The sequence below is a fragment of the Schistocerca nitens genome, chromosome 2 (assembly GCF_023898315.1).
Source record: "Schistocerca nitens isolate TAMUIC-IGC-003100 chromosome 2, iqSchNite1.1, whole genome shotgun sequence".
Lineage (NCBI taxonomy): Eukaryota > Metazoa > Arthropoda > Insecta > Orthoptera > Acrididae > Schistocerca > Schistocerca nitens.
Window position 1 is genome coordinate 526,541,834 of NC_064615.1, and position 25,385 is coordinate 526,567,218.

A 25,385-nucleotide genomic window follows, 5' to 3' on the forward strand; every position below is an offset into this window, starting at 1 on the left:
AAGTGCTCTACCATCTGAGCTACCGAAGTACGACTCACGCCCCGCCTCACAGCTTTACCTCTGCCAGTGTCTCGTCTCCTACCTTCCAAACTTTACAGAAGCTCTCCTGCGAACCTTGCGGAACTAGCACTCCTGAAAGAAAGGATAATGCGGAGACATGGCTTAGCCACAGCCTGGAGGATGTTTCCAGAATGAGAGTTTCACTCTGCAGCGGAGTGTGCGCTGATATGAAACTTCCTGGCTGATTAAAACTGTGTGCCCGACCGAGACTCGAACTCGGGACCGCGAAAGGCAAAGGTCCCGAGTTCGAGTCTCGGTCGGGCACACAGTTTTAATGAGATGAATAGGTTGGCAGGGTAGAGGAATTTTTGGTGGGTTGCATCAAACCAGTCAGAAGACTGACGACTCAAATAAAAAAAAGTTGGTTGCCGCCAGTTCATTACCTGCTTGCCCGTGCATGAAGTTATTCCCTGGTGGCCAGTCGACAATCGGTCTGACGCACTTGTAGATAACAGTATTTGCTATCTTAGAGCCTTGAAGTGACTACTGCTGGGACTGGTTGTGTGTCGGCTAGTCACTTTACTTGACTTATCACGGAAAGGAAATGGGAGCCCCTGGAGGGAAGGCGACGTTCTTTACGACGATCACTATAAGGAAAATTTAGAGAACTGGCGTTCTAGACGCGCGGTCCGGAACCGCGCGACTGCTACGGTCGCAAGTTCGAATCCTGCCTCGGGCATGGATGTGTGTGATGTCCTTAGGTTAGTTAGGTTTAACTAGTTCTAAGATCTAGGGGACTGATGACCTAAGATGTTTAGTCCCATAGTGCTCAGAGCCATTTGAACCATTTGTTTTAGAGAACTGGCTATTCTACAGCCACAAACACACGTTTTGCGAAAGAACCACGAAGAAAAGGTTCGAGAAATTAGGACTCATCCTGAGGCATATAGATAGTCGTTTTTCTTCCGCTCCGTTTCCGAGTGGAACAAATAAGAGCAAACACCATGCACCGAACGTTGGCGTGCGGATTATGTGCATAGATGTAGATGTAGATGTAGCTATTCTATAGGACGCACCTACGAGTACACCGTAAACGAATTTGCGCAGTTTGTTGGCATATCAGTGCATCAGTGCAGTGTATGTAAAGTGTCTAGCAAGAATGGAGTACCACACGCAGCCATGTAACAGGGCGTAAGAACAATACAGCTAAAAAGATCTAACCAGCCGGCATTCTGAACCGAATGTCACGATTGTCAGTGGTAATCGGTTTCAAACTCAACAGGCACTGTTGTTGGCAGTCAAAACCAGTTTCTGAGCAAATATTTCAAAGAAGACTGCGTGGATCGACATCTAAAACTGGGTATTATCTCGCAAAAAGGCAGCTTCATACAGTGGCACATAAAGCTATAGTTCAGTCCGCCTATTTGTGAATAAGTCACTTTCCAAATGGTCCAAGGCGCCGTGAGCACTGAAGATCCAATGAAGTGCTCACCCTGCATTTTGTTGAAGGTGTAGTTGAGACTGCAGGTGGTTCAGTGATGTTTCCTGACCCATGACTTGGTTCCATTCATTGCAGTTACATGAACCAGGACGGTAATTCCATCATTTTTGTACTCAAGTGTTGCCTTTCTATGTAATGAATATAGTACCGTAACTGCCTCGTTCACGGGACTCCCGGATTGTTGAACACTCGAACACTCTATCGCTTCTCGACTATCCCATGTTAATAACGTAGCAAGAGGTTGGCACTAGCTAGAACAGCGACTGAAATATGGCAATCAATATGAGTGGAGTGAGTGGCATATGGCGTCGGGGATCCTCAACGATCTGACGCTGTTACCAAGGTCAGAACCGGCGTTACACGGTATTACAGTTATGCTCGCAAGGGTAGTTTTTTGTCCAGTAGGATTAGATACCTGTTATAAAGAGACTTTACTCATGAAGAGGTAAGCCATTTATACAGGATGAAAAGTATTTAAACCGAGAAACTCTGGGAGGTTGTAGGGGACATCAAAACAAATATTTTTCCCTAATGTCATTTTTTCCTATGAGGATTATTGAAACCGGTGGAGGCCGTATTATGCTCTTCAGTTGTAGGCAACTGCTGTCCACCAGTGTAGTAGTGCATTGCCTCTGTTTACTAATGTAGCGATACATCTGGAGTGAGTACACTGATATGATTGGTGCATACTACGTAGCGCACCACAACGGACGAGCTGTACAGCGAGTTTATCAACAACAATATCCTAATTGCCGAGTCCCGCATCATACGACCTTTGCTGCTGTGCTGTGTACCAATATCTGCGTGAGACCGAGTCATTTAGCAGATTACCTGGACAAGGACGCCGGCGCACGGTAAGAACGGTGCAATTTGAGGAAGCTGTCTTGCAGCATGTGGAGGAGGATCCTTCAATCAGCACTCGTGCAATTGCATGTGACATGGGGATGAATCAGATGAATTTAAGAACAGTCCTTCGAGAGCAGTTGTTACGTCCATTTCACCTACAGCGTGTCCACAACGTGGAACCAGTTGATTATCCACCCTGATCACAGTTTTGGTTCAAATGGCCGTAAGTACTATGCGACTTAACATCTCTTGTCATCAGTCCCCTAGGCTTAGAACTACTGAAACCTAACTAACCTAAGGACATCACACACATCCATGCCCGAGGAAGGATTCGAAACTGCGACCGCAGCAGCCGCGTGGTTCCGGACTGAAGCTTCTAGAACCGCTCGGCCACCGCGGCCCGCCATCACAATTTTCGCAATGGTACCTGGAACAGTGTGAAATGCATCCTACATTTCCATCCTCTGTGTTTTTTACCGATGACGCAACGTTCGGGCGTGGTGGAGTCTTCAACATGCACAATTCGTATGTTTGGAGTGAGGATAACCCACATGCCACTGTTACTAGCGCTCATCAAGTGGGGTTCTTCGTTAATGTGTGGGACGGTGTTGTTGGGGACTGTTTAATTGGTCCGTATCTACTACCTAGGTCATTAAATGGTAGGCGCTATTACAATTTTCTCGCCAGAGCGTTTCCAGAATTGCTGGAAGACGTGCCGCTCCCTAGAAGACAACACATGTTGTTCCAATATGACGGGGCGCTGGCACATTTCAGTCGTCATGTGCGTCGATTTCTGGACCGACGGTTTCCAGAAACGTGGACTGGCAGAAGTGGTCCTGTACCATGGCCTGCTCGATCCTCAGATATGTTCCCTCTGGACTTTTTTGTGTGGGGAGAGATGCGCAACCTTGTTTACACAACTCTTGTTGCATCAGAAGAGGATCTGGTTTCCCGAATAGTAGCAGCAGCAGGAACAATTCAGGATACTCCTGGGGTTTCTGCCCGTGTCAGACAGAACATGATCCGACGGTGTAACCTTTGTTTACGTGTCAATGGAGGCATTTTTGAGAATCTACTGTAACTGAATTTGGGTTATGTTAATGTGATGTGTCTTGGTCATAAAAAAATGGAAAAGTGTTTGTTGGTTCAATTAATTTGCCGCAAGAGAAATCTTCGTCTACCGGTTTAAATACTCCTCATAGGGAAAAATGACATTAGGGAAAAATATTTGTTTTCATGTCCCCTACAACCTCCCAGAGTTTGTCGGTTTAAATACTTTTAACCCTGTATGAGCCTTCATCGATAGGGAAAATTTGTGTGTATCAGGACAAAAGTGAAGACACATACCTTGTTCAATTCTTTTTTGATAGAGAGATACAGGATAGATGAATGCTTCGTAGTACCGCACACGTAGTTATTGTACGTTGTCTTTGCGGCTTATGTTTTTTATAGTAGAATAAAAACTGAAACAATTTTTGATGTTGCTGACCAATAGTCATAGAGTAATTTTTGAATGAACACACCTCCCTTTGTTTATTTACCTCTGTGTTATTTACCCTTCGCTTATGGGTCACACGGTGGATCACTTCACAAATGCTGTTAACAGGTAACGCAGGGCGAAGTTGTAAGCGGACGATGCGAAGGCCGGCCGCGGTGGTCTAGCGGTTCTAGGCACTCAGTCCGGAACCGCAGGACTGCTACGGTCGCAGGTTCGAATCCTGCCTTGGGCATGGATGTGTGTGATGTCCTTAGGTTAGTTAGGTTTAAGTAGTTCTAAGTTCTAGGGGACTGATGACCACAGATGTTAAGTCCCATAGTGCTCAGAGCCATTTGAACTATTTGACGATGCGAAGTATGAATTAAATGAACAAAAATAAACTCAAATGGCGGTGTGTTCATTTAAAAATAACTGAAATAGCTGTATAAGAAACAGTATTCTCTCTATCTCAGTAAGACGGCCGAAAAATAATTTCCTTCCGATCCTTTAAGTCATTTTACTCTTCTTGAAGTCTGTTAAGTTAGTGTAGTTTTGTGTATTTCTGTAATATCTTGTAATTCGTTTTTCTTTTAATTCCCTTACTCCTCTCATTATTAACAGAGACAGTTTTCTAGCTTTGGCAATTTTACATTGTGTAGCATACTACCTGTTTGTATCCTGTGTTGTAGTTTTGTCTTATCTACTCGTTTCAATATACTGTGATTATAGAACTTGTTTTATTTCAGCATCAGTCCGTTGTTAAGCGTATGTAACTTAGACCACCATAATAGTTAAAGTAATGTCTACAATCTATCGACGTCACAAAGTGGAATCTGTAATCTGTAACCTACAGTCCTATGAAAATTACTTGCTAGCTGACGTCTGTCACTTGCCCCTAGAGTGTTGCCACATCGGACGCAGGTTACCGCTCGGTTACAGGTCACACGGCGTGTCACTTCATAAATGCTGTTAATGTGCTACGCAAAGCAGTGTTGTGAGCGGACGCCGAGAAATATGCGAGATGCTCTGTTCACAGCTGATTTTAAGTGAAAAATGACTTAATTGTAGCCCTAAATTTAAACTCATGCCATAACCTAACCACTGTCCCCTCAATCACGATCGCTTTGTTCACAGCGATTAAAGCTGACCTCTAAGAGCTATCATTGGTTACCAGAAACTGTCCTCACAATGGCTACACAGAACTGATGCTTTTTCAACCGCTGAGTAGTCCCGGTTGGTACCTGGTTGTAGATTATAGGCCATACTGACAGATTCAAAACGAAAATAAAAGAATGATAGGAAGAAAAATAATGGGCAAATAAAAAAGTCAATACAATAGTGAAAATGACATGGTAAAGAATTAAAAATTAAAAAAAAAATAATTTAAATCAATTAATTGAAACTCAATGACAATAATAACGAAAGTCTTTTGATAAGATTTAAAAATTAAAAGCACTGTGCTCTCCATCACGAGTTTCGAAACTGCAATCTTCTACACGAGAGGTTAATGCGCTACGTCACCGCAATACATATGGTTCTTATGACTATGACTCAGGTATTCCAAGTAGCAAAGAAGAATTGCAGCTTTCAAAAATTTGACTTCACGTAATGTCGCGCGAAACTTTTCTAATGTAATCCGACCTCTCTGATTTCAATAGATGTGCATGTGACGCTGATTCGCGTCTAGTGCGGAAGGATGGAGCAGTGTTTGATTAGTGCTGCGGAAGAAACGTGTATATATCGTTAGCATCGTGTGTGTGTGTGTGTGTGTGTGTGTGTGTGTGTGTGTGTGTGTGTGTTTAGTGGTTATCATGAGCCGATGAAATACGAAATTAAAATGCCGGGTCCAGGAGTCGAGATCCAAACACAACAAGAAAGAGGGTGAGACATGGTGAACACCAATGGTGTTGGCAGTTTGGCAATGGTGAACGGTTCGGGCGTGACGATGAGCGCTCTGATTGGAGGAAACCGGCTCCAGCCCGTGAAGTGTTGAATATCAAGTAACTTTAAACGAATTATAACGTTTCCAGTGTTGAGACAGCTATATGGGCACCTTCCGGAAGTCAATAAATTAAAACAAGATTCCATCTACAGCTATCTACCAAATATGTGACCAGGACAACTGAGGAACATATTAATAGACTAAAAATTCTCTTCACTTGCCAGAAATTTCTTTTTTAAGACACGACAAGTTTCGAAATCTACAGCTTCATCTTCAGTTGCCATCAAATAATTATGGAAGCATAAAGCTGTGGCAGTCAGTCCAGTTAGCCGTCCGGGTTCACACAGGCCTCAAACAAACGCATCGGAGCGTTGGACCGGCAACCACGGCGCCCACTTGTGCAGCTGACGTGGAAGTGAATTACTTTTCACTCTTTATGTGTTCGTTAGATTTTTCAATTAAGTTAAGTAGCATAAGCGGTAGCGCAGGAAAAGACAATATTAATATTTTTTATACATTATGACTTTCTTCACAGTCAGCTATATTTCTGGAGCACACCGTCATACCTTTTGTTACCATTATGTCATACACACTGTAAAGAATCTAGCCACACCCGAAGAAAAATCGCTGGAAAGATGACAATAAAATTTTAAGAAAAAAGTGCTACCTATCCTTCTACATCAAATTCTCTGAAAAACTTATGAATAACAACCTATTTTATTCTTTAACAAGGTATTAAACCATTTGTGCCAACATTTGGCTCCAAATTTATAAAGTTATTTTTTTTCATACATCGGCTAGTGTAGCTGAAACTCTATATATTGGATGTGACAGTTCTTCCCATCAGGCATCCCTAGCGGTTTTTAAAATCTGAAGTAGTTATATAAAATTAGAATAAAAGCAAATTTGGAAAGGTGGACAAAACTATGTGATGAAAGTGAAAGAAGGAGAAAGTCAGTTTCTCTAACATAGATATTTTATTTTAAATGCTTTGTACATCATTCGCAGCAAAAACTTAAGTTTTCGCAGAAAACTAATCAGTGAAATGGTTTGTAGAAATTTTTTGTAAATGCCAGCTGTATTAATCTGATTCCTTAAAATCACAGGACAAGCTGAAACTGGACCTCTTCGCGTTCTTGCCCACCATCGAGCCGGAGAGTATACCAGGCGCTGTCCTTACTGAGGATCCACTGGAGCTCCTCAAGAGCGGGAAGTTCCACAGAATTCCGATAATTTTTGGTATCAACTCACGCGAGGGAATCTTGTTTCTGCTAGGTATGTATAGGAAACCGCTACTGTTCTGTAAACTGTAGTGCCAAAGCTAATAACGAAATATGAGTCCCATTAGAAGAGTAACCAATAGCGAGAGGATAAATCATTTCCTTGCTTGTCTTTAAGTTATTTCTCTGTAACAAATTGTGAAGGTCTCCCTGGGGAGCAAACACACATGCAACTACTGTAAAAATTGGACAGATGGCTCAACAACTAACATAGAAGGAAAGAAAAAGGAAATCATTCTAGAAATTACCACTGTGTTAATATACTTGATTCAAATTATAAGAAATACAGCAAGATAAGAAAGCGATTCTAAGAGAAAAGAAACCTCTCTGGAGATACAAGCGCTTATAGGAAATGACGGGAAAGGACACTGTAGCTTACCATATCGTTAATCTTGAGAAAATGAGAAAGGAACACAGAGATTTCAGTAAAAAGACCTTTGTAGATTAAAGAAGAAATTAGAACTGTTAACACCAATTCCTACCGAATGCTTCGAAGTTTGTCAGTTAATCTCATGATCTCATCAGAGCAGAACATACTCCGTACAGCACCACAGTTATGAGAGTAAACAGGGGCCGAGAATTTCTGGAATCTACTCAGATGAACATCTTTTCCTGTCTACTGATACAAAGATCGAGAAGCTGCTCCAACAACTGCCGTCAAGTAAAGACGTATTATAACCGATTATTCTTCACTGAAGAGATGATCATCCACAATTATAAAACTGGACTGACTAAGTGATGTACATATTACGTGAATTGTAAAGCAAATACGTACTGATAGAATATAGAAGAAAATCTTGGCTGTCAATGGGAAAGAACTAGTTACACATAAAAACAGAAGAAATGACCACATTCTTCTTCGTAAATATCACGAATGTGATATCAGTTATCAACGTGAAAATGCATTAAGGCTTAAATTTAATATGTCCCGCACAACTCATAATTATCTCAAAAAAAATCACTCTAAGAGACTAGTATTAAACTTTACAAGGAAATGTCATTGCCTGCTGTATGCAGCGGAATTGAGACCTGGACTTTCTCAGCAAAGGATTAGTCCAGCATCCAATCCCAGATGTGATTTCTGAAAAATGCTTTATGGGTGTCCAGAATGAAGACCTTTCGGCGGAAATTAAATATATTTTTAATAAATGAGAAGTTCTCGATGTCTGGAGACTAATGGAAACACCCATTCGCCCCAGTGGAGGATTAAAAAAGTGTTCTTAAAAGTGACCACGATAAGAACGGTCAGAGATGTCCAAGGAAACGATGGAGTGATAAGTAACTGTTATACCAGATGGCGGCGGAGCAATCGTATGGCAAAGGGAGAATCAGCTGTCATTTACAGATAATATGTTAACGAACAAATTGTTACAGTTGTAGAGGTACATGTTTTTATTACCTAAAACTTTTAGCTTATGGATGGACACTAAAATTCTTGATGTCTCTGTTACGTAATAGATTATACTGCTTGTAAGATTACCTACAATCGTATGTCTGACATCAGTTAAAATCTGAGTCACCATGAATTAAATTATCAGGAATCCATATAACGGATGAGTTATTTTTACTGTAGAATATTCAAGGTGATTGCAGTTCCTTTGATCAATGTGCTATGTTAGATGTATTAATAAACAAGTAGACACATTAGTTCAGAATACGTGGTTTATTCGAAGAAACAGTTAACAGAAATCACAATCACAGGAGCCACAATAACAAATATCAGCCATGTTATTTCAGTGTTGTCAACTTAATTTTGGCAGACAGTCACAAAAAATACGCTAGCTGTTGATCACACAACCTGCCCCAATGTTCTCGATCGGGATAGCGCAGTGGTTACCACGCTGGAGTCTCCCGCCCGCATCTCGTGGTCGTGCGGTAGCGTTCTCGCTTCCCACGCCCGGGTTCTCGGGTTCGATTCCCGGCGGGGTCAGGGATTTTCTCTGCCTCATGACGGCTGGGTGTTGTGTGATGTCCTTAGGTTAGTTAGGTTTAAGTAGTTCTAAGTTCTAGGGGACTGATGACCATAGCTGTTAAGTCCCATAGTGCTCAGAGCCATTTGAACCATTTGAACCACGCTGGAGTCGCGTTCGGGAAGATGACGGTTCAAAGCCACATCAAGCCATCCTGATTTAGCTTTTCCGTGATTTCCCTAAATCGTTTAAGGCAAATGCTGAGATGGTTCCTTCGAAAGGCCGAGACTGCTTTCCTTTTCCATTCTCCCCTAGTCCGAGTGCTCCGTCTCTGGCGACCCAGTGTCGATGGGACATTAAACTCTAATCTCCTCCTCCTCCTCCTCCTGCCCTAATGTCATCTCACTTTGAAGTGCCCGTTGGATCTCCTAAAAATCTACAATTTACCTTATAATAGAACTAGGCTGCCTCATGGCAAGCAATATCTCAAGTTATAATACTTCTAATACAGAAAAGGCTGCTCTTTTGCATATTAAATGAGTCGAAATGTATCAAAATGTGGTGGAAATAATATGTGAGTAACTTATTCCTTCCACAAATAGTTCTGCCATCTTAGCAAAATGAAACTGATTAATATTTACGAAATTTAATCCGCTGTCAAATGTGGTTTCCAGTGCGTTATTTTAAAGCATTTGGTGTGTTGATCCAAAACTGGTTTAAGACTTTGCGTGACTGTCACATTTCCAATGTTATGGATAATTTAATATTGAGACAAATATGTGAAAATATTTTGTTAGTATTGATTCACATGATGTAGTTGGGATTCATTTATATATGAAAACATTATCTTACATCCCATAACATTAACTGAATGACCTATATGTTTGAAAACACATTTTAATTGGACTGCTGATGTGGCGTAGCACACTTCTTTGTCCCCATCTGATACAATTTAATTTGCAAAAAAATAGTTCCCCTGCAAAAAATATTATCTTTTTGTAATCTTCACTTGTTATAGACCCTCAATGTATGGTAGCATAATATGAGGTAATGGAATTATCAGGTTTCAACATTCGAAATATGGATTACTATTACAGACCTCAAAATAAAATTTCTGAAATTTTGCTTGGCATATACAGAGTCAGCAATCAAACTGCAACTTCGTGTTGTTGTTAGAAACATCAGCAATAATGTGTTGTTAAAAACATGTATTACATATAACAAAAATAGAATTTACGAAATATCATGTTAGTTTAGGATCAAAGAGTTCTTTCCAACGTGCTGTGATCGAGTTTGCTTCGATAATCGTTAAAAAGTTACTTAGATTATACGTCAGTACCCCCAGAGTTTTACCCACGTGTTAAAGTTAGGTGTAAAATTTTATCACTTAGTAGTAATAATTTCTTTCAAACAACTATACATTTCTTTATGCAAATATCAACTGTCTCCCTGATAAGAAATGGCATAAAACACTTTGCAGAGAAACACGATTAGGAAACCTAAAGGTCATTCTAAATGAGCCAGTTTTCTCAGCAGACTGCTACACAATTTATTCACGATTCTCTTGTTTCCTCTATAGCAAGGATCATCCAAGAATTCATTTCGAACTCTTGGTTACTTAGCCCTCAGACCATAACTTGTTAAGAAAACGCTTTTCAGATTTAACATGAGTAATTTCCATCAAACTAATTTTGTTCCCCAGTGCAAGAGATTCTACGTATATCAGTCTTTTGCAGAACTAGATTTTCTGGTCATCTGATACGCCAGGAGAAAAGTTATCCCTAAAGTGCTGAATGAAATCTGCACGATGGTATTTTTCCCTCTCCTGAAAAACATTTTATAGGTACGAGTATGTTTGCAAGCTATTATTACCACAACTACTTAAGTAATATGGCTCAACGGTTTACTGCAGAATATTCAATTATTTTGTAACATCAGCAAGATCTTCAATTGGCAAGACATTGCTATGAGTAACAGTTTTGTTAATCTTACCTACAGGGTGGTTATAATTCAAGTTAACCTTTGAAAACGCTGTAGAAACAACACCACTGGTCAAATGACATCTAGTTGCAACGAAGTATTGTCACAGAAGGGGGAATACGTGTGGCAGAAGAAAAAAAAAATAGTGTGAAAATTGATCAACAGATGACTGTATATGTCAGAATACGTAAATCAAAACACCTGTCATGCACACAACCCACTAAGTTCGTATAAACACTCCGGTTACAAGGCTTTTCCTCCTTTCGTGTCTGCGACATTCGACATGACTGTCTCAATGCAGGTTCGCACTCTGCTTGTAAAGCTGTTTTGCGAGAACGATGACTGCACGCGTCGCTCTGCGAAGTACCGGACACTAAAGGATTTGAAGAAAAGGCGTTTGTCCAATGACTGTAGTGGGTTTTAGGAAATGAGTCGGAAATCCGAAAAGACGGGTTCTAGTGGTGTGAAACCTGGTAGAGGGAGGAAACTAATTGATGCTACGTCAATGGAAGCAGTGGCCACAGCAATGCAGGAGGAGACGAGTGGCTGTGTGTAAACGTCTAGTGCACGGAGAATTGCCCGAACATTGGACATAGCCGGTAGTACGGTGCGTAAAATCCTACTAAACATGCTTCTTTGTTATCCATTCAAAATTACCCATGTGCATGAGTTGCTTCCTGTTGACCTGCCAGCAAGAGAGACCTTTGCTTTAGAATTTCTTGCTCGCATGGAAATGGACAATGATTGGCCGGAGAAGAATTTGTGGACAGACGAAGCCCACTTCCATCTGACAGGATATATCAATACACAGAATTGTCGAACATGGGCATTTGAACATCCACATGTAAATCAACCACTACCAATTCATCCTGAAAAGGTCAGTGTGTAGTGCGGGTTTATGGCATCATTATTGGGCCATATTTTTTTGAAGAGACAGGTGCTTCCGGTCCTGTTACCTCTACCGTCACTGGTCAGTGCTGTGAGTGTCTTTTGCGCAACCACGTCATTCCAGGTCTCCAACAGTGTGGATATGTGTATGGGATCATTTTTATGCAAGATGGCGCTACTCCGCACGTTGTAAATCGAGTTAAGCAGCTGCTGAAGCGCCGTTTCGGAAGTGCTAGAATTATCAGCCGCCATTTCCCGACAGTCTGGCCGTCCCGATAACCGGATCTTAATCCGTGTGACTTCTGGCTGTGGGGTATCTGAAAGATGTTGTGTTCAGTGTTCCGATTGCAAACTTAGCTGCATTGAAGGCACGCATTGCGCAACACGTTCTGAACATGACCCCGGAAAAACTTCGATCATTTTCTCGATTTCAACTTGTTGCAGAAAACTATGGACAGCATATTGAACATGTTTTGCGCCAGTCACTCGGAAATTAATAATCCGATTTGATTTGTTTGATTTAGACTGATGCTTTTTAAGCGGTTTTTGGCTTCAGGATAATTAAAAACCGATTTTTCCCATCCGATGTGATATGACCTTACCGTGGTTGATAGGATTACGTAACTAACAGTATCATAACTGTACATCCATGCACACTGAGTAGTACAGTTTGTTTAACGTCAAAGGTGCATCTTAGGCATTGTTGTATGATTCGTTTATCATTTGTTGTCGACCACTATTACGTGATGGTGCTTACAGCGCCATCTGTTGCTACATTTCGTAAGTATTTATTTTTCTTCTGCCTTCTCCGATAACATTCCGTTGCAATTTGAAGTCATTCTGACCAGTGGTGTTATTTCTACAGTGATTTGAAAGTTTAACCTTATTCATAGTCAAACTGTGCTTTACTGGACACTGCATCTATCTGGGTCTCTGTACTGTTACAGAGTGCTGTTATTTGTTTTTGAAACACTTCATTCAAGTATGTAATTTTTTTTATTTCCCTTTCCCCTGCTAATATCTTTCCATTTACATTTTTGAACCTTTTATCATTTTCCTATTTTTCTTTGAAAAACTATACCTTCTTAGTATCTGTTTCGGATCTCAACAATTTTTCTATGTAAGGTATTGTTTGTGACAAGTAATTCACTTTGATATTGAAACTAAATCATTCATTCCATAATTAATTTCTCTTGCCCACATTCTCCCCCTTGAGATCATATCTGAATTTCCTTTTATAATACTTTACTTCGTTTGATCTACTGAATTTATTAAAAGTCTAATTGGATCAAAAATGTTCCTTTCATCTCCTTAAGACTTACCATTAAAATCCGACACAATGTTTACCCACTTCACGTTTGTCAGTTTGAAGTTCTCTCGTCGCTTCTGAGTTAGACATTATTTCATAAATGTATAAGTACTCAAGAAACAATAACATGCAGAAAACACTTCGGTGGTTAAAATAAAAAGCATGAATACTGTACTTATGGTCTTGTTATACCACACGGATTTTGAATTGTGGTAAGTTTTTGCTGCTGTTGTTGTTGACATCAAATTCAGGTTTCCCATCGACACAGAAATACTGGATGAACTTGTGGTGACCTGCTGCTGTAGTTAATTTCAGATTCAAACAGAGGTGCTGTGCTTCTCATCCAAACGTAATTCTTCCTGGTTACACTTGTAAGGGTAGCATAACCCCTTTTAGATTTTGCGGTTTTTCGAGAAGTTCATTCGTGAAATACAGTACAAGGCTATCCCGGCAGTGAGATCCACAGCGTTAGCTATCACTGAATTGAGTGAATTTTTACAAGTTTCTTGTGGCTGAAATTTATGCACATGTACTTCACATGCTGTCAAAAAAATTAAGTAACAACAGCTATAGATAATTAATGTGAGATTCTGTTTACATTTTAACATCGATAATACTATTATAGGAAACAGACACAATCCATTGCTTTAAAAGTGAATGCAGTAAATGTGCAAGAGGTAAATTATATAACAGTGCACATTGACACGTTTGTTACGTTTCACCCATGTCGTTACGTATCTCTTGAAATTTGTTTTACTTGAGATACCATTTACGCCACTTTCATTTTATCACTGAGTTCATTACCCTTTATCTCGTCTACCTCCTCCAAACTAAGTATCACATTTTTGAAAGCGGACATTCAGAAGAAAATAAATCAGATTTGCTTCTCATGCTCGGAGAACGAATTTCTGTTGTGGACTCCGTGTTTCACAAGACTGTAGGACACGATTCATTCACATTTATGTAACCCTTGCCCACGTTCGACGTCAACGCGAAGTAACCATAGATGAACCAAGGGAATATTAACAGCACCTGCTCAACGACGTTCGGCGAATTCTTCCTGGTTACACTTGTAAGGGTAGCATAACCCCTTTTAGATTTTGCGGTTTTTCGAGAAGTTCATTCGTGAAATACAGTACAAGGCTATCCGGCCTCTGTAGCAGGTACATGGTTCATGCACCCTTACTAACTGCGGTTAATCGCCGACGAAGACAGTAATTTGCACGCAAATACCACAACTGGACTTCCGCTGAGTGACAAGAGGTGCGCTTTTCAGGTGAATTAGGTTTTGTGCGCCATCGGAAACAAGGCCTTTGGCGTTATGGCGTGCAAAGTCTGATAGAAAATACCCTGCAACAATGGTCTGAGGAATGTTATGGTGCCATTCCGTGGATGATCTCTTTATTCTCGAGGGCACAATGGGCCAACACAAGTATGTACCTATCCTTGTGGACCATGTCCACCACTAAATGTAGCTTATTCATCCTTGGCACGACGGCATCTGCCAGCAAGTCGCGTACCGGCGTCACATAGCTTGCACCAGGATGAGTTTATCGTATTCCCCTGGACACCAAACTCTCTGGGTATAAATCCAATCGAGAACCTACGAGACCACCTCTGCTGGGCTGTTCGTGCGGTGGATCCTTAACCGAGAAACCTACCGCAGCTGCTCACGGTGCTGAGGACGGTATGGCTACAAATTCCTATCGATATCTTCCAGAACTCCATTCACTCTCTTCCTATGAGTCTGTCGGTGGTCTGGGCTGCAAAAGATGGTTTTTCAGGCTTTTAAAGGTGCTCACGTTAATATAACAGTATATATTAGATACAAATAGTGTAGCATCTTCCCACCTGAGCCGTAATTTTTCTCCAATACCTTCTCAGTGTAACACATTCCTAGAGAGGGCACAGCGTTTACAATTAGTATTAGCAACTGAAGCAGGCAACTTCAACTTCTCCTTTAAAACACTCAATGAAAGGAGTTGTCGCATCAAAGTGAATTGTAAATATAGTACAGAAATATGAAACTGAGTCTGTGTTTTGTAGAAATTAAATAATTTTATTCTGTCCATTTTTCTGCGCAGCAATCAGCAACAACGAATCTGCGATGCGTGAAATCAACACAAATTTCCATAAAGCGCTCCCCTGCAACCTGCCTGTGAAGAAAGACGACCGTGTAACAACAGCTAGAGAAATCAGGCGCTTGTATTTCTGTGACAAGCGGCTAGATGGATCTACTATCGAGCTCTACGGAGACGTAAGTATTTTTGTTGAGTTACCGCTCTCCGGTTCGTGCTAGCGAAAACCGACCCTTTCATATACACTGAACTTCATACTTAGTGAGTCATTTGTTTAAAATATTCTATTATAACATATAGCGTCCTTAAAAATCCAAGTCATAAAAAATGCACAAGAACACTGGAATCCGTAAAAACATCGTAGTTCAAACCAAATACATGAAGAAATTTGCATCACTGTGTATTGCGCACTTAGGTAACGCATTTTTTCCATGTTTGAGTTAACTTTGCGGCCAGCTTATCTACAACTGTATATTTAGCGGTAAGTTCACATGGCAGCTACAAGCAGCAAGGTAGCCGAACATTTGAGTGTACCCATTTAAGTAAACATTTTATGTTATTTTATTCTTTCAGTTTCTGTAATTATTATTGTAAGTAACGTTTTGACATAAAAATTTATTCGACATCATACAATTTTCATCGAGTAAGGGCCTCAATACAAATAGGAAGCCCAGTATATATTACATATGCGACCCGTAACACAACCAAGTTTCCTCTGTATGTGGAATGATGAAAGTATAATTTGGAACTACTCGTACTATCTCGAGCGTATTTGGTGCATAATTTTTTGAATTCTTTTCCGGAGAGCCTTCGTTCTAGGCAGCTATTAATCTGGTATATCTGAACTATCGAACCACGACTTGATGCTATTAAGATCATTCAGAATCTTCCAATACGTGACCTATAACTTCAGTTTTCTCTGTTTATTTGTAAAGATTTTATAGTAGCTGCGGGATACTTACACTTTTCACATACTCCTGGTACTCCTGGACATTCTTCGATATGAAATGACCACTACAACAAATGAAACAAATGAAGTTTCCGTACATTTTGTTCCAGAGTCATTCATATTTTAAACGTAGCAGAAATAAATAACGTCTGTATACAGGAATACTTCTTTTTGCTACCACAATAGATTTGATTTAAAATGAAAGTATGTTGTTAAACCTATGTGATGTTTCACTATCTCTGCTGTTGGTAAATGATAGGATGTAGATATAATCACAATAGCAGCTACATCGTGGATATCGTCCTCACGACACCAGTTTAGATACGTTTGTCAACTCAGCTCAAAAGCTATTGACGACCTGGTACTTCCTGTAACTGTTGTTCCCACTTCCTCAAGCAATCACACATGAACTCCACAGGCAAAGCAGAACGGTTCGCTTCAGTTATACTTGCCACAGACGTGAAAGGCTTTTGAATTTGGGGCACTTACTCAATTACAGAAGGCTGTAGAAGGCTATCAGTCATGGCCATGTTCAATGGAACCGCCTACAACTCTCCTGAAGTGACGGAGGGAAATCGAGGAAGATGTGAATCTGGCGGCCAGATAGAAATATATCGCTTCTACTGTACACTGGATTCCACAGAGATCTCTGATACGTTTCGAAGACTGTGTATTAGGTAGGCAACAGTAAAAAAATGTTCATAAATAGTGAAATCATATTTAGTGCAAGGCCGGAAGGCAGACAGCACATATTCCTCTGACAAAGTGTAGGTTCATTGCGTGAACATGTCATTCTAAATATGAATGTGTTGTCTATCGTTGTCATAATTCATAGGACTTTCAGGTCATTTGAACATATCTTCGGCGGTGCTCCACTGACCACTTCAGGAAACAGTCTTAACTGTGCATAAACACTACGAGAATGTAATTCTGATGTGCTGTTTTACTCCTTCAGTACGCTTTCGGCAAAAGTCTCTAGTCTTTGGCTGTATGATAAAAACTGGCTCTAAAAGTGGCGTGCCAAATACTGCTGTTGTGTTGTTATTGGACAGACGGTGTGGCTGATTTTGTCGGTGTTGCCTGTGGTATTGCAGAAGAAGTGCGTTCGTAACCAAAAATTGTGACTGCACTGAGGATGCTTAACAGCGTCCACAAAGTCCTAGGTTCCGTGCAATGCCGGACACGAGTGAAGAATCGCGCTTGCACGTAAGCTAGGAGCAGAGACTTGACTCAAGTGTGAGGTCGTATTGAAGCACTTCGTAATGCCTCAGTCTTCACAAAGAAGCACAGGTTCATTTCTATGCTCACAGATAAACAAATGATGACATTCCTAGTGGTGAAACTAGTACTTTCGTATCAAATAGTGAGACTGTGGACGAACGCCTTGCCAGCAGTTTCTCAAAACGCGGTCCAGCGGAGTGTGTCCTATCGACACCTGCCGGAGTCTTTTCCCCGAACCAGTGAGCGTGAACTCTCCTTGTGGCCAATCACCACGTTCATTACAAACCGAATAGCTCCCTCTCTGTGAGTCACGAAGCTGTCAGTCAGCCGCCTTCAGCTCATACTCAGTTCGGTAGTAACTTCTAAAACAACCTGTGGCCCCTCCTCCGATACAGTTCAGCCAACCAGATCCGTTGCTGTGTCTCTCACCGGGAGAATATCTTGGCGACAGCCTCTGCAGCAAGCAACAGCCATTCCTCGTGCATTCCTCAGTGCTGGTGGTTGTGCTTGTAAGATGCTATCTCAACGATCTTATGCACCCAGCATCAACTAATAAATGCTTAATAATTTGCTAAGCCCACCTAAAATGCGATCCCATATTAAGAAAATTAAATAGGATGTATCAAAAGTATTCACGTAACGTGGCAAAATCTTGCCGTCTTACACAGTAAAAGTGCGATAGGGTGCCTAGATTTTTTTATAATACATTTCCATGCAGCCCTGTGAACACGGCCTGATGTCATCTTAGAAGACGAGAATCTCCACAGCACACTGATCATGAGGATGTAGAGGAGGCAACAACATTTGTTCACTGAGAATGTTGCAGGTTCGTTTTCACACCATCCTCGAGAAGCGCCGTGCCAAACTCCTCTTGGAGCAGTCAGTGCAGTTGACGCTTTGAATCCTTTGATGAGTCCTGATCGCGACTCGTCCGACCACACAACGAGAAACCAGTTGGGGACTGCCCAATTCCTGTTTTGTTTGGTCCACTGAAGACGCGCTGCTTCGTAAGCTTCTGTAAGCCTTTTTTGAGACGCCCTATTCACGTACACTGCATGGAGTTCTTTCACAATATTCATTAGAAAAATGATTCAGTTTGACCTACAATCACTGGCATCATCAGCTGCTGTCAGTCTGAAAGACACTGTCAGTGAGCAGAATCATCACCAAACCCAATCCGTTACGAACCTCATTACGGCAGCTGGCGTCACGCCACCCCTACCTGTCTGCCACTGGTAGACTCGTTATACAATCCATGCTGATCAACCAACAAAAAGTAACTTTGTGTAGTGTTACCATGGGCGCGTCCAAACACGATAGCTCGTTTCTGCCATTCTGTCACGCCTCCATCCCATACAACTAAACAGCACTTACACACCACTTCAATAACATGATGTTCGTAGGCTGTCACATGGCCACATGCTACGGTCTCCATGCCAGCTACAGCGTTACAAATCGGGAAATATGATCACTAATAATTTGTCCTTTGAGCTTACGTTTCAACTGCTTCACTTTGATTTCTCCTATTGAGTACTAAGACTGTCCATTTCCCAAGGTGCAGACTGTATTCAAAACAGTCCTTGTCCAAGCTAGTCCCCCTTCTATAATGCCCTTGCTGCCGACGGTACACTATACTCTAGCTTATCTTCTTTCCTTCAAATGTATTGCAAAGTTTTTTATTTCTAGAAAACTGATGGAATACGACAGTACGACACACCTACACGAGAAATTTCCTTTTCTTCAGCTTCGAGGAGATCTGATGTTTGGATACCCAGCATTGACAGCAGCCAGAATTCACTCGTCTGTACCAGCCGCTCAGCCCGTATACTTCTACCACTTCGATGTCGTAACAACACTCAACCGAGCCAGAAAAATGGTAGTTGCGGAAAACGTCACAGGTAAGTACTGTGTCACTCCTAAAACTTGCAACGATCTTAACTAACATACAGAATAAGTCTAACTGCCATTATACTTTCAAGTCATTAAGAATTTATAACTGAAGAGTGGTCATCACTCGCTACAACAGCAGTATCAGAATCAGGAAATTTTCAAACTACTGAAAGATATACGCTCCTCAGCAGTTGAAGTAGCAGTATTTTCGGAGAAACAGAGTGAACACTCCTTACGCCATGGTGAATGGAGCAGTCCCTTCTGTCAGGTGACTGCACTACCGGCGGTCCCTCTAAGCGCTGTTGCTGCATCTGTAGAGCGCAGAGTAAGCAAGACGCAAGACATCACTTAATTTAATGACGAACATATGGTGCCCGCTGCATGACACACCCCTATTTTTATGCCTCGTGCAGCCGGCCGGTGTGGCCGTGCGGTTAAAGGCGCTTCAGTCTGGAACCGCGTGACCGCTACGGTCGCAGGTTCGAATCCTGCCTCGGGCATGGATGTGTGTGATGTCCTTAGGTTAGTTAGGTTTAATTAGTTCTAAGTTCTAGGCGACTGATGACCTCAGCAGTTAAGTCGCATAGTGCTCAGAGCCATATGCCTCGTGCAGCCATCCTGCTTTTCACGTGTGACTACCTCGATGTGGCACCCGAGTGATTACCGTCGGCAGCTACACTACTGGCCATGAAAATTGCTACACTAAGAAGAAATGCAGATGATAAACGGGTATTCATATTATACTAGAACTAACATGTGATTATATTTTCACGCAATTTGGGTGCATATATCTTGAGAAATCAGTACCCAGAACAACCACCTCTGGCCGTAATAATGGCCTCGATACGGCTGGGCATTGAGTCAAACAGAGCTTGGATGGCGTGTACAGGTACAGCTGCCCATGCAGCTTCAACATGATACCACAGTTCATCAAGAGTAGTGACTGGCGTATTGTGACGAGTCAGGTGCCAGGCCACCATTAACCAGACGTTTTCAATTGGTGAGAGGTCTGGAGAATGTGCTGATCAGGGCAGCAGTCGAACATATACTGTATCCAGAAAGGCCTGTACAGAACCTGCGACATGTGGTCGTGCATTATCCCGCTGAAATGTAGGGTTTAGCATGGATCGAATGAAAGGTAGAACCACGGGTCGTAACACATCAGAAATGCAACGTCCACTGTTCAAAGTGCCGTCAATGCGAACAAGAGGTGACCGAGACGTGTAACCAATGGCACCCCATACCATCACGCCGGGTGATACGCCAGTATGGCGATGACGAATACGCGCTTCCAAAATGTGTTCACCGCGATGTCGCCAAACACGGATGCGACCATCATGATGTTGTAAACAGAACCTGGATTCATGCGAAAAAATGACGTTTTGCCATTCGTGCACCCAGATTCGTCGTTCAGTACACCATCGCAGTCGCTCCCATCTGTGATGCAGCGTCAAGGGTAACCGTAGCCATGGTCTCCGAGCTGATAGTCCATGCTGTTGCAAACGTCGTCCAACTGTTCGTGCACATGGTTGTTGTCTTGCAAACGTCCCCATCTGTTGACTCAGGGATCGAGACGTGGCTGAACGATCCGTTACAGCCATGGGGATAACATGCCTGTCATCTCAACTGCTAGTGATACGAGGCCGTCGGGTTTAGCACGGCGTTCCGTGTTACCCTCCTGAACCCACCGATTCCATATTCTGCTAACAGCCATTGGATCTCGACCAACGCGAGCAGCAATGTCGCGATACGATAATCCGCAATCGCGATAGGCTACAATCCGACCTTTATCAAAGTCGGAAACGTGATGGTACGCATTTCTCCTCCTTACACGAGGCATCACAACAACGTTTCGGCACACAACGCCGGTCAACTGCTGTTTGTGTGTGAGAAATCGGTCGGAAACTTTCCTCATGTCAGCAAGTTGTAGGTGGACGCCGACCTTGTAGAAGGCCCTGAAAAGCTAATCATTTGCATATCACAGCATCTTCTTCCTGTCGGTTAAATTTCGCGTCTGTAGCACGTCATCTTCGTGGTGTAGCAATTTTAATGGCCAGCAGTGTACGTGTTGTTGTTACACGATAAGCCAAACAAATCTAAAGCCTGTAAATTCAACTAAATATTCAGGCAATATAATAACGAATGACTTCAAGGGGAACGCTCTCATAGACAACACTGTGTGTATTGTAAACCAAAACACAGATTTACTGGCAGAACATTCAGAAAATGCAACAGGGCTACTAAACACGCTCCACGCACTACACTGGACTATTGCTTTGTGGTAAGGGTTCCGCGCTAAATTGGGGTCAAAATTTCTCTTCATTTTGTACGGAGACGTGTCAGTCCTCCCACTTTTGACGTTTGTGACGATACATCGCTTACACAAGACCATACACAAGTCGTGTACCCCACGTAAACTTACTTATAAATATTAATTCATGGATGAGTTTATTAACAGGTTGCATGTTGTTGTTCACCTGGTATGTCCCTGCTGAGAGGTGTAAGCTCGCAGTTTTATTAGTAAATAAATCATTTATTCCTTGCAAAGACTGATTTATTCTCTGCTATGGTGTAACTTCTATGGCACACGGGTAAATGTGAGTTTCCTGTTCATATGATCAGCACAGGCTGAGACCCTGAGAGCTACTTAGAGCCTTACCCACAAAACTCCGAGAGCCAGCACACCACAACGAATCAAACCACTGCAGTAGAGCAGGGGAGGTAGAAGGAGGAGGAATCGATTGATGTGTCTGGTGACTGGTGATGATACTGTCATGCAAGTGAAATTTATTGACAAGCAATTAATATGATTGAATAATTTATCCCTAAGCAGATTTGTTTTCCAGCTTGTAGGAGAGCGTCGACTCCTACATTTTCAATTATAGTGGTTGTAACCTGCAAGGGATAAGGCAATTCCACGCTAGCATCGTTACAGAACACACTGGTAAGGTAAATTTGTTATTGAAACACAAGTACCAGAATTTTGCTACGGAATTTAGGAAAGAATACGTCGGTGGACTACGAGAACCATATTCATTACATTTACTTTAGCATATAGCTGTGGGGAAAGGATACTCTGGATTTGAATGAACCAATACAAATGAGCGCACACATACATATACATTACAGAGAGACCCTAGTTAAAGCCCATTGCTTTACTGCAGCTGCTCACCCACTTTAAGAAAGGTATAATCCCATTTGGGACTGTAGAGTGTTCCTTAGCCGAATGTGATGAACTGGCGCCCTTTTTTACACGTCTGCCGATTCCTTTGCAGAACTGCCCCCCCCCCCCCCCCCCTTATCACAACTTTACCGTTTACTCATGTAGATGTGCTATCAACGTCGCTCTTCATGTGACGATAGTATCAGTGGAGGAAGGTATTGTGGGGTGGCTAGCTGCTCTGCCAGTTTCAAATTAATATATTTAATTGACCGATTGCTTTTAATATTGAAGCTAAAATTTTTCAAAGAGAGGACGGCACATGTTCTTTCGTGCCCGTTTTAGGAACAAAGTGCTACACTATCATCTCTCGCAGTGACACCAAGCTAAAACTAGAGAATGTGAGGCTCACAAAGGCGGCCATCTTACATCTCCTGTGGCTTCCGCTAATAGAATGGAGATATGGTGTTTAAGAAGACTACGTAGACACGCACCGAATGGTGCAGTATATACGCACATGTAGAAAACATATTACAGCCATCCTGACATGACCGCTCTTCAAGTAACCGCAGCTTGGGGATCAGTCAGAGCTGGACGCAGTGACATCATAGTATCCTTCGTGGCATCTATGATGGACGCTATTCAGGTAATTAAAAGCATAGAACAAAAATTTGATACATAAGGTATAGCACTGGTGCCGTCTAATACTGCCTCTAGCATTAACAGTGGTGGTGGTAAGCTCCCATATGACCAAACTGCTGAGGTCATCGTTCCCTAGGCTTCAACACTATTTAATCTAACTTAAACTAGCGACAACGCTCACACGAATGCCCGAGGGAGGACACGAACCTCTGACAGGGGGACCCACGCGACCCATGATAAGGCGCCCCTGACTGCGAGGCTACCAGGCGGCGCCACTAAAAAAGGCCTAATTCTGAGAGGCATAGAGTCAAAAAGTTTCTTCGAGTATGCCATATCCAAATGAAGCTACTCATTTATTATGAAATCCCGTAGATGTACAAAATTCCTGAGATATTTACTTTCGGGGGATGTAGCGTGCTAGTCGAGATGCCATACGGTGGCTGACAAAGAAACCACCAGAAATGCCAATCATGAGCTTTCATGAGCCTCATGTGTGTGTCTCCTGTATCTGTAACGATGCCATACGGTGGCTGACAGTGGAATCACCAGAAATGTCAATCATGAACTTTCATGAGCCTTATATAACCTCTTCAGTCCCGACCTACACATATGTGCACATCAGGTCTTTGTAGTGTCATCCTGCCAAGTGTCGTTTTACCGAATTGACACCTGATGTGCGCGACTGTGCATATCATGCGGTTTCTGTTTTTGCCACTAGGTCGCGCGCAAATCGGTTTTGGCTAGTTTTCACGTATCCTGAAACTTCCGATCTTAAGGATAGTGTCATCTGCGACACGTGAGAAATGTAAATTCGGTTTCAATATTAGTTTTTTAATTGTAATCCTGTTTTTATCATGTCTTACTCCAAACAAGACATCAAGGAAGTGATATGTGCATGCAATTAAAACCTTAGCTTTTAGTTTTACAAACATCGACTGTTGAATTTGAAGTACACATTTGTGTACATCAGGTCTTAGCTCACAGAATGTAGTGGAACTAACGCTAAGACTGATCTCACTGCGAAATCGTAATTTAAAACGTAATCTAAATTAAAATCTGAAAGTTTACCTACTAATACGGTAGAGTAGGAGCAAAGTCGTTACATGTGTTACGGGTAGCATGATGGACATGTAATCTTCTGGTCCTGGGTACTAATCTCAGTAAAAGCTATACAATTTTTAATTTTGTTATTAGGTTCTCTTTCATTTCTTTATCAATTACTTCAACAGTTACCTTCACTTTATTTGATTTTCACTTCTCAATTCTGACAGACGATGAAATTATGAAACTACTTGAGACGAGCGACTTGAGTATCTTCTCAGATGAAGACGAGGATTCTGTTGATGAACTTCCAACTCCACCTGAACGTATTGGTGTGCCACTATTAATTCAGGGATTATGTACAAAAGGTGTTGTCAAAAAGAATGGATACGAAAATAAAAGTGGATGTCTCTCATTAACTTCATAATTCACTTGGCCCACTACTTGGTGAAGTCTTCAAAAATTGTTGACTCACTGGAACTATCGAAAGAAATTTCTCCAAGTACAACACAGGATAATGTCAGCAGTTCTGATGATGGTGAGGGGCATCAAACCACACAAAACAAAGATGAATTGTGCCAGAGTCAGCTAGAGAAAGCAAATGTGATAGCGTTGGCCACCTTCCTGAATATATTGACAGGGTGCTACCAGGGTGCAAGTCACGTTCTCGCATAATGTGTGAAAAGTGCAAAGTTTATTTGTGCGTATTAAAAACCAATTCTTTTGCTAAATTCCATAAACATGAGAAGTAATGTGTTCATAAAATGTAATCTGTACATAAAAACGAGAAGTAATATGAACATTTTTCATTGCAAATAAAAATGTGAAAATACTACGAGATCGGCATTTTTTCCTCTGTTAAGACCCAATATACACATATGTGTACATTCAATTATTCAAACATTATTTAAAATAAAATTTCAGAATTTTTTTTTGTGCTACTTTGAGATCAACTGCACCAAAAAAGGTGACTGAAATATTTTTTTTTTCCATTCTTCGTTTATCTTCGGGACTGAAGAGGTCTCCTGTACCTCTAACCATAGTCGTGTTTCGAACAGTCGATCGTAGCGCAGAGGCTAAGATTCACGGCTACCATTCTGGCGGTACGAGTTCATATCCTGTCTGTGAACCTTGATTCAGTTTCATCGTACGGAATATGACTAAACAGTATACGCCATCCAAATTATTCTAATTTCCCTAAAAGATCAGTCATTATAGCAATCAAATGTGTATTCCGTTTGTTACATAACAGATTAAAGAATTGTTTTGCT

At 41.6% G+C, this 25,385-nt stretch overlaps 1 protein-coding gene across 1 annotated transcript in view; it reads left to right on the forward strand.

Moving 5' to 3' along the window:
- Positions 1 to 25,385, forward strand: part of LOC126234480 (juvenile hormone esterase-like) — a 113,232-nt gene that overhangs the window by 71,529 nt on the left and 16,318 nt on the right. Inside the window, exons 6-8 of the mRNA XM_049943171.1 lie at positions 6,873 to 7,041; positions 15,218 to 15,390; positions 19,126 to 19,279. Coding sequence (XP_049799128.1) covers positions 6,873 to 7,041; positions 15,218 to 15,390; positions 19,126 to 19,279 — 496 coding nt within the window. The remainder of the gene's footprint in view (positions 1 to 6,872; positions 7,042 to 15,217; positions 15,391 to 19,125; positions 19,280 to 25,385) is intronic.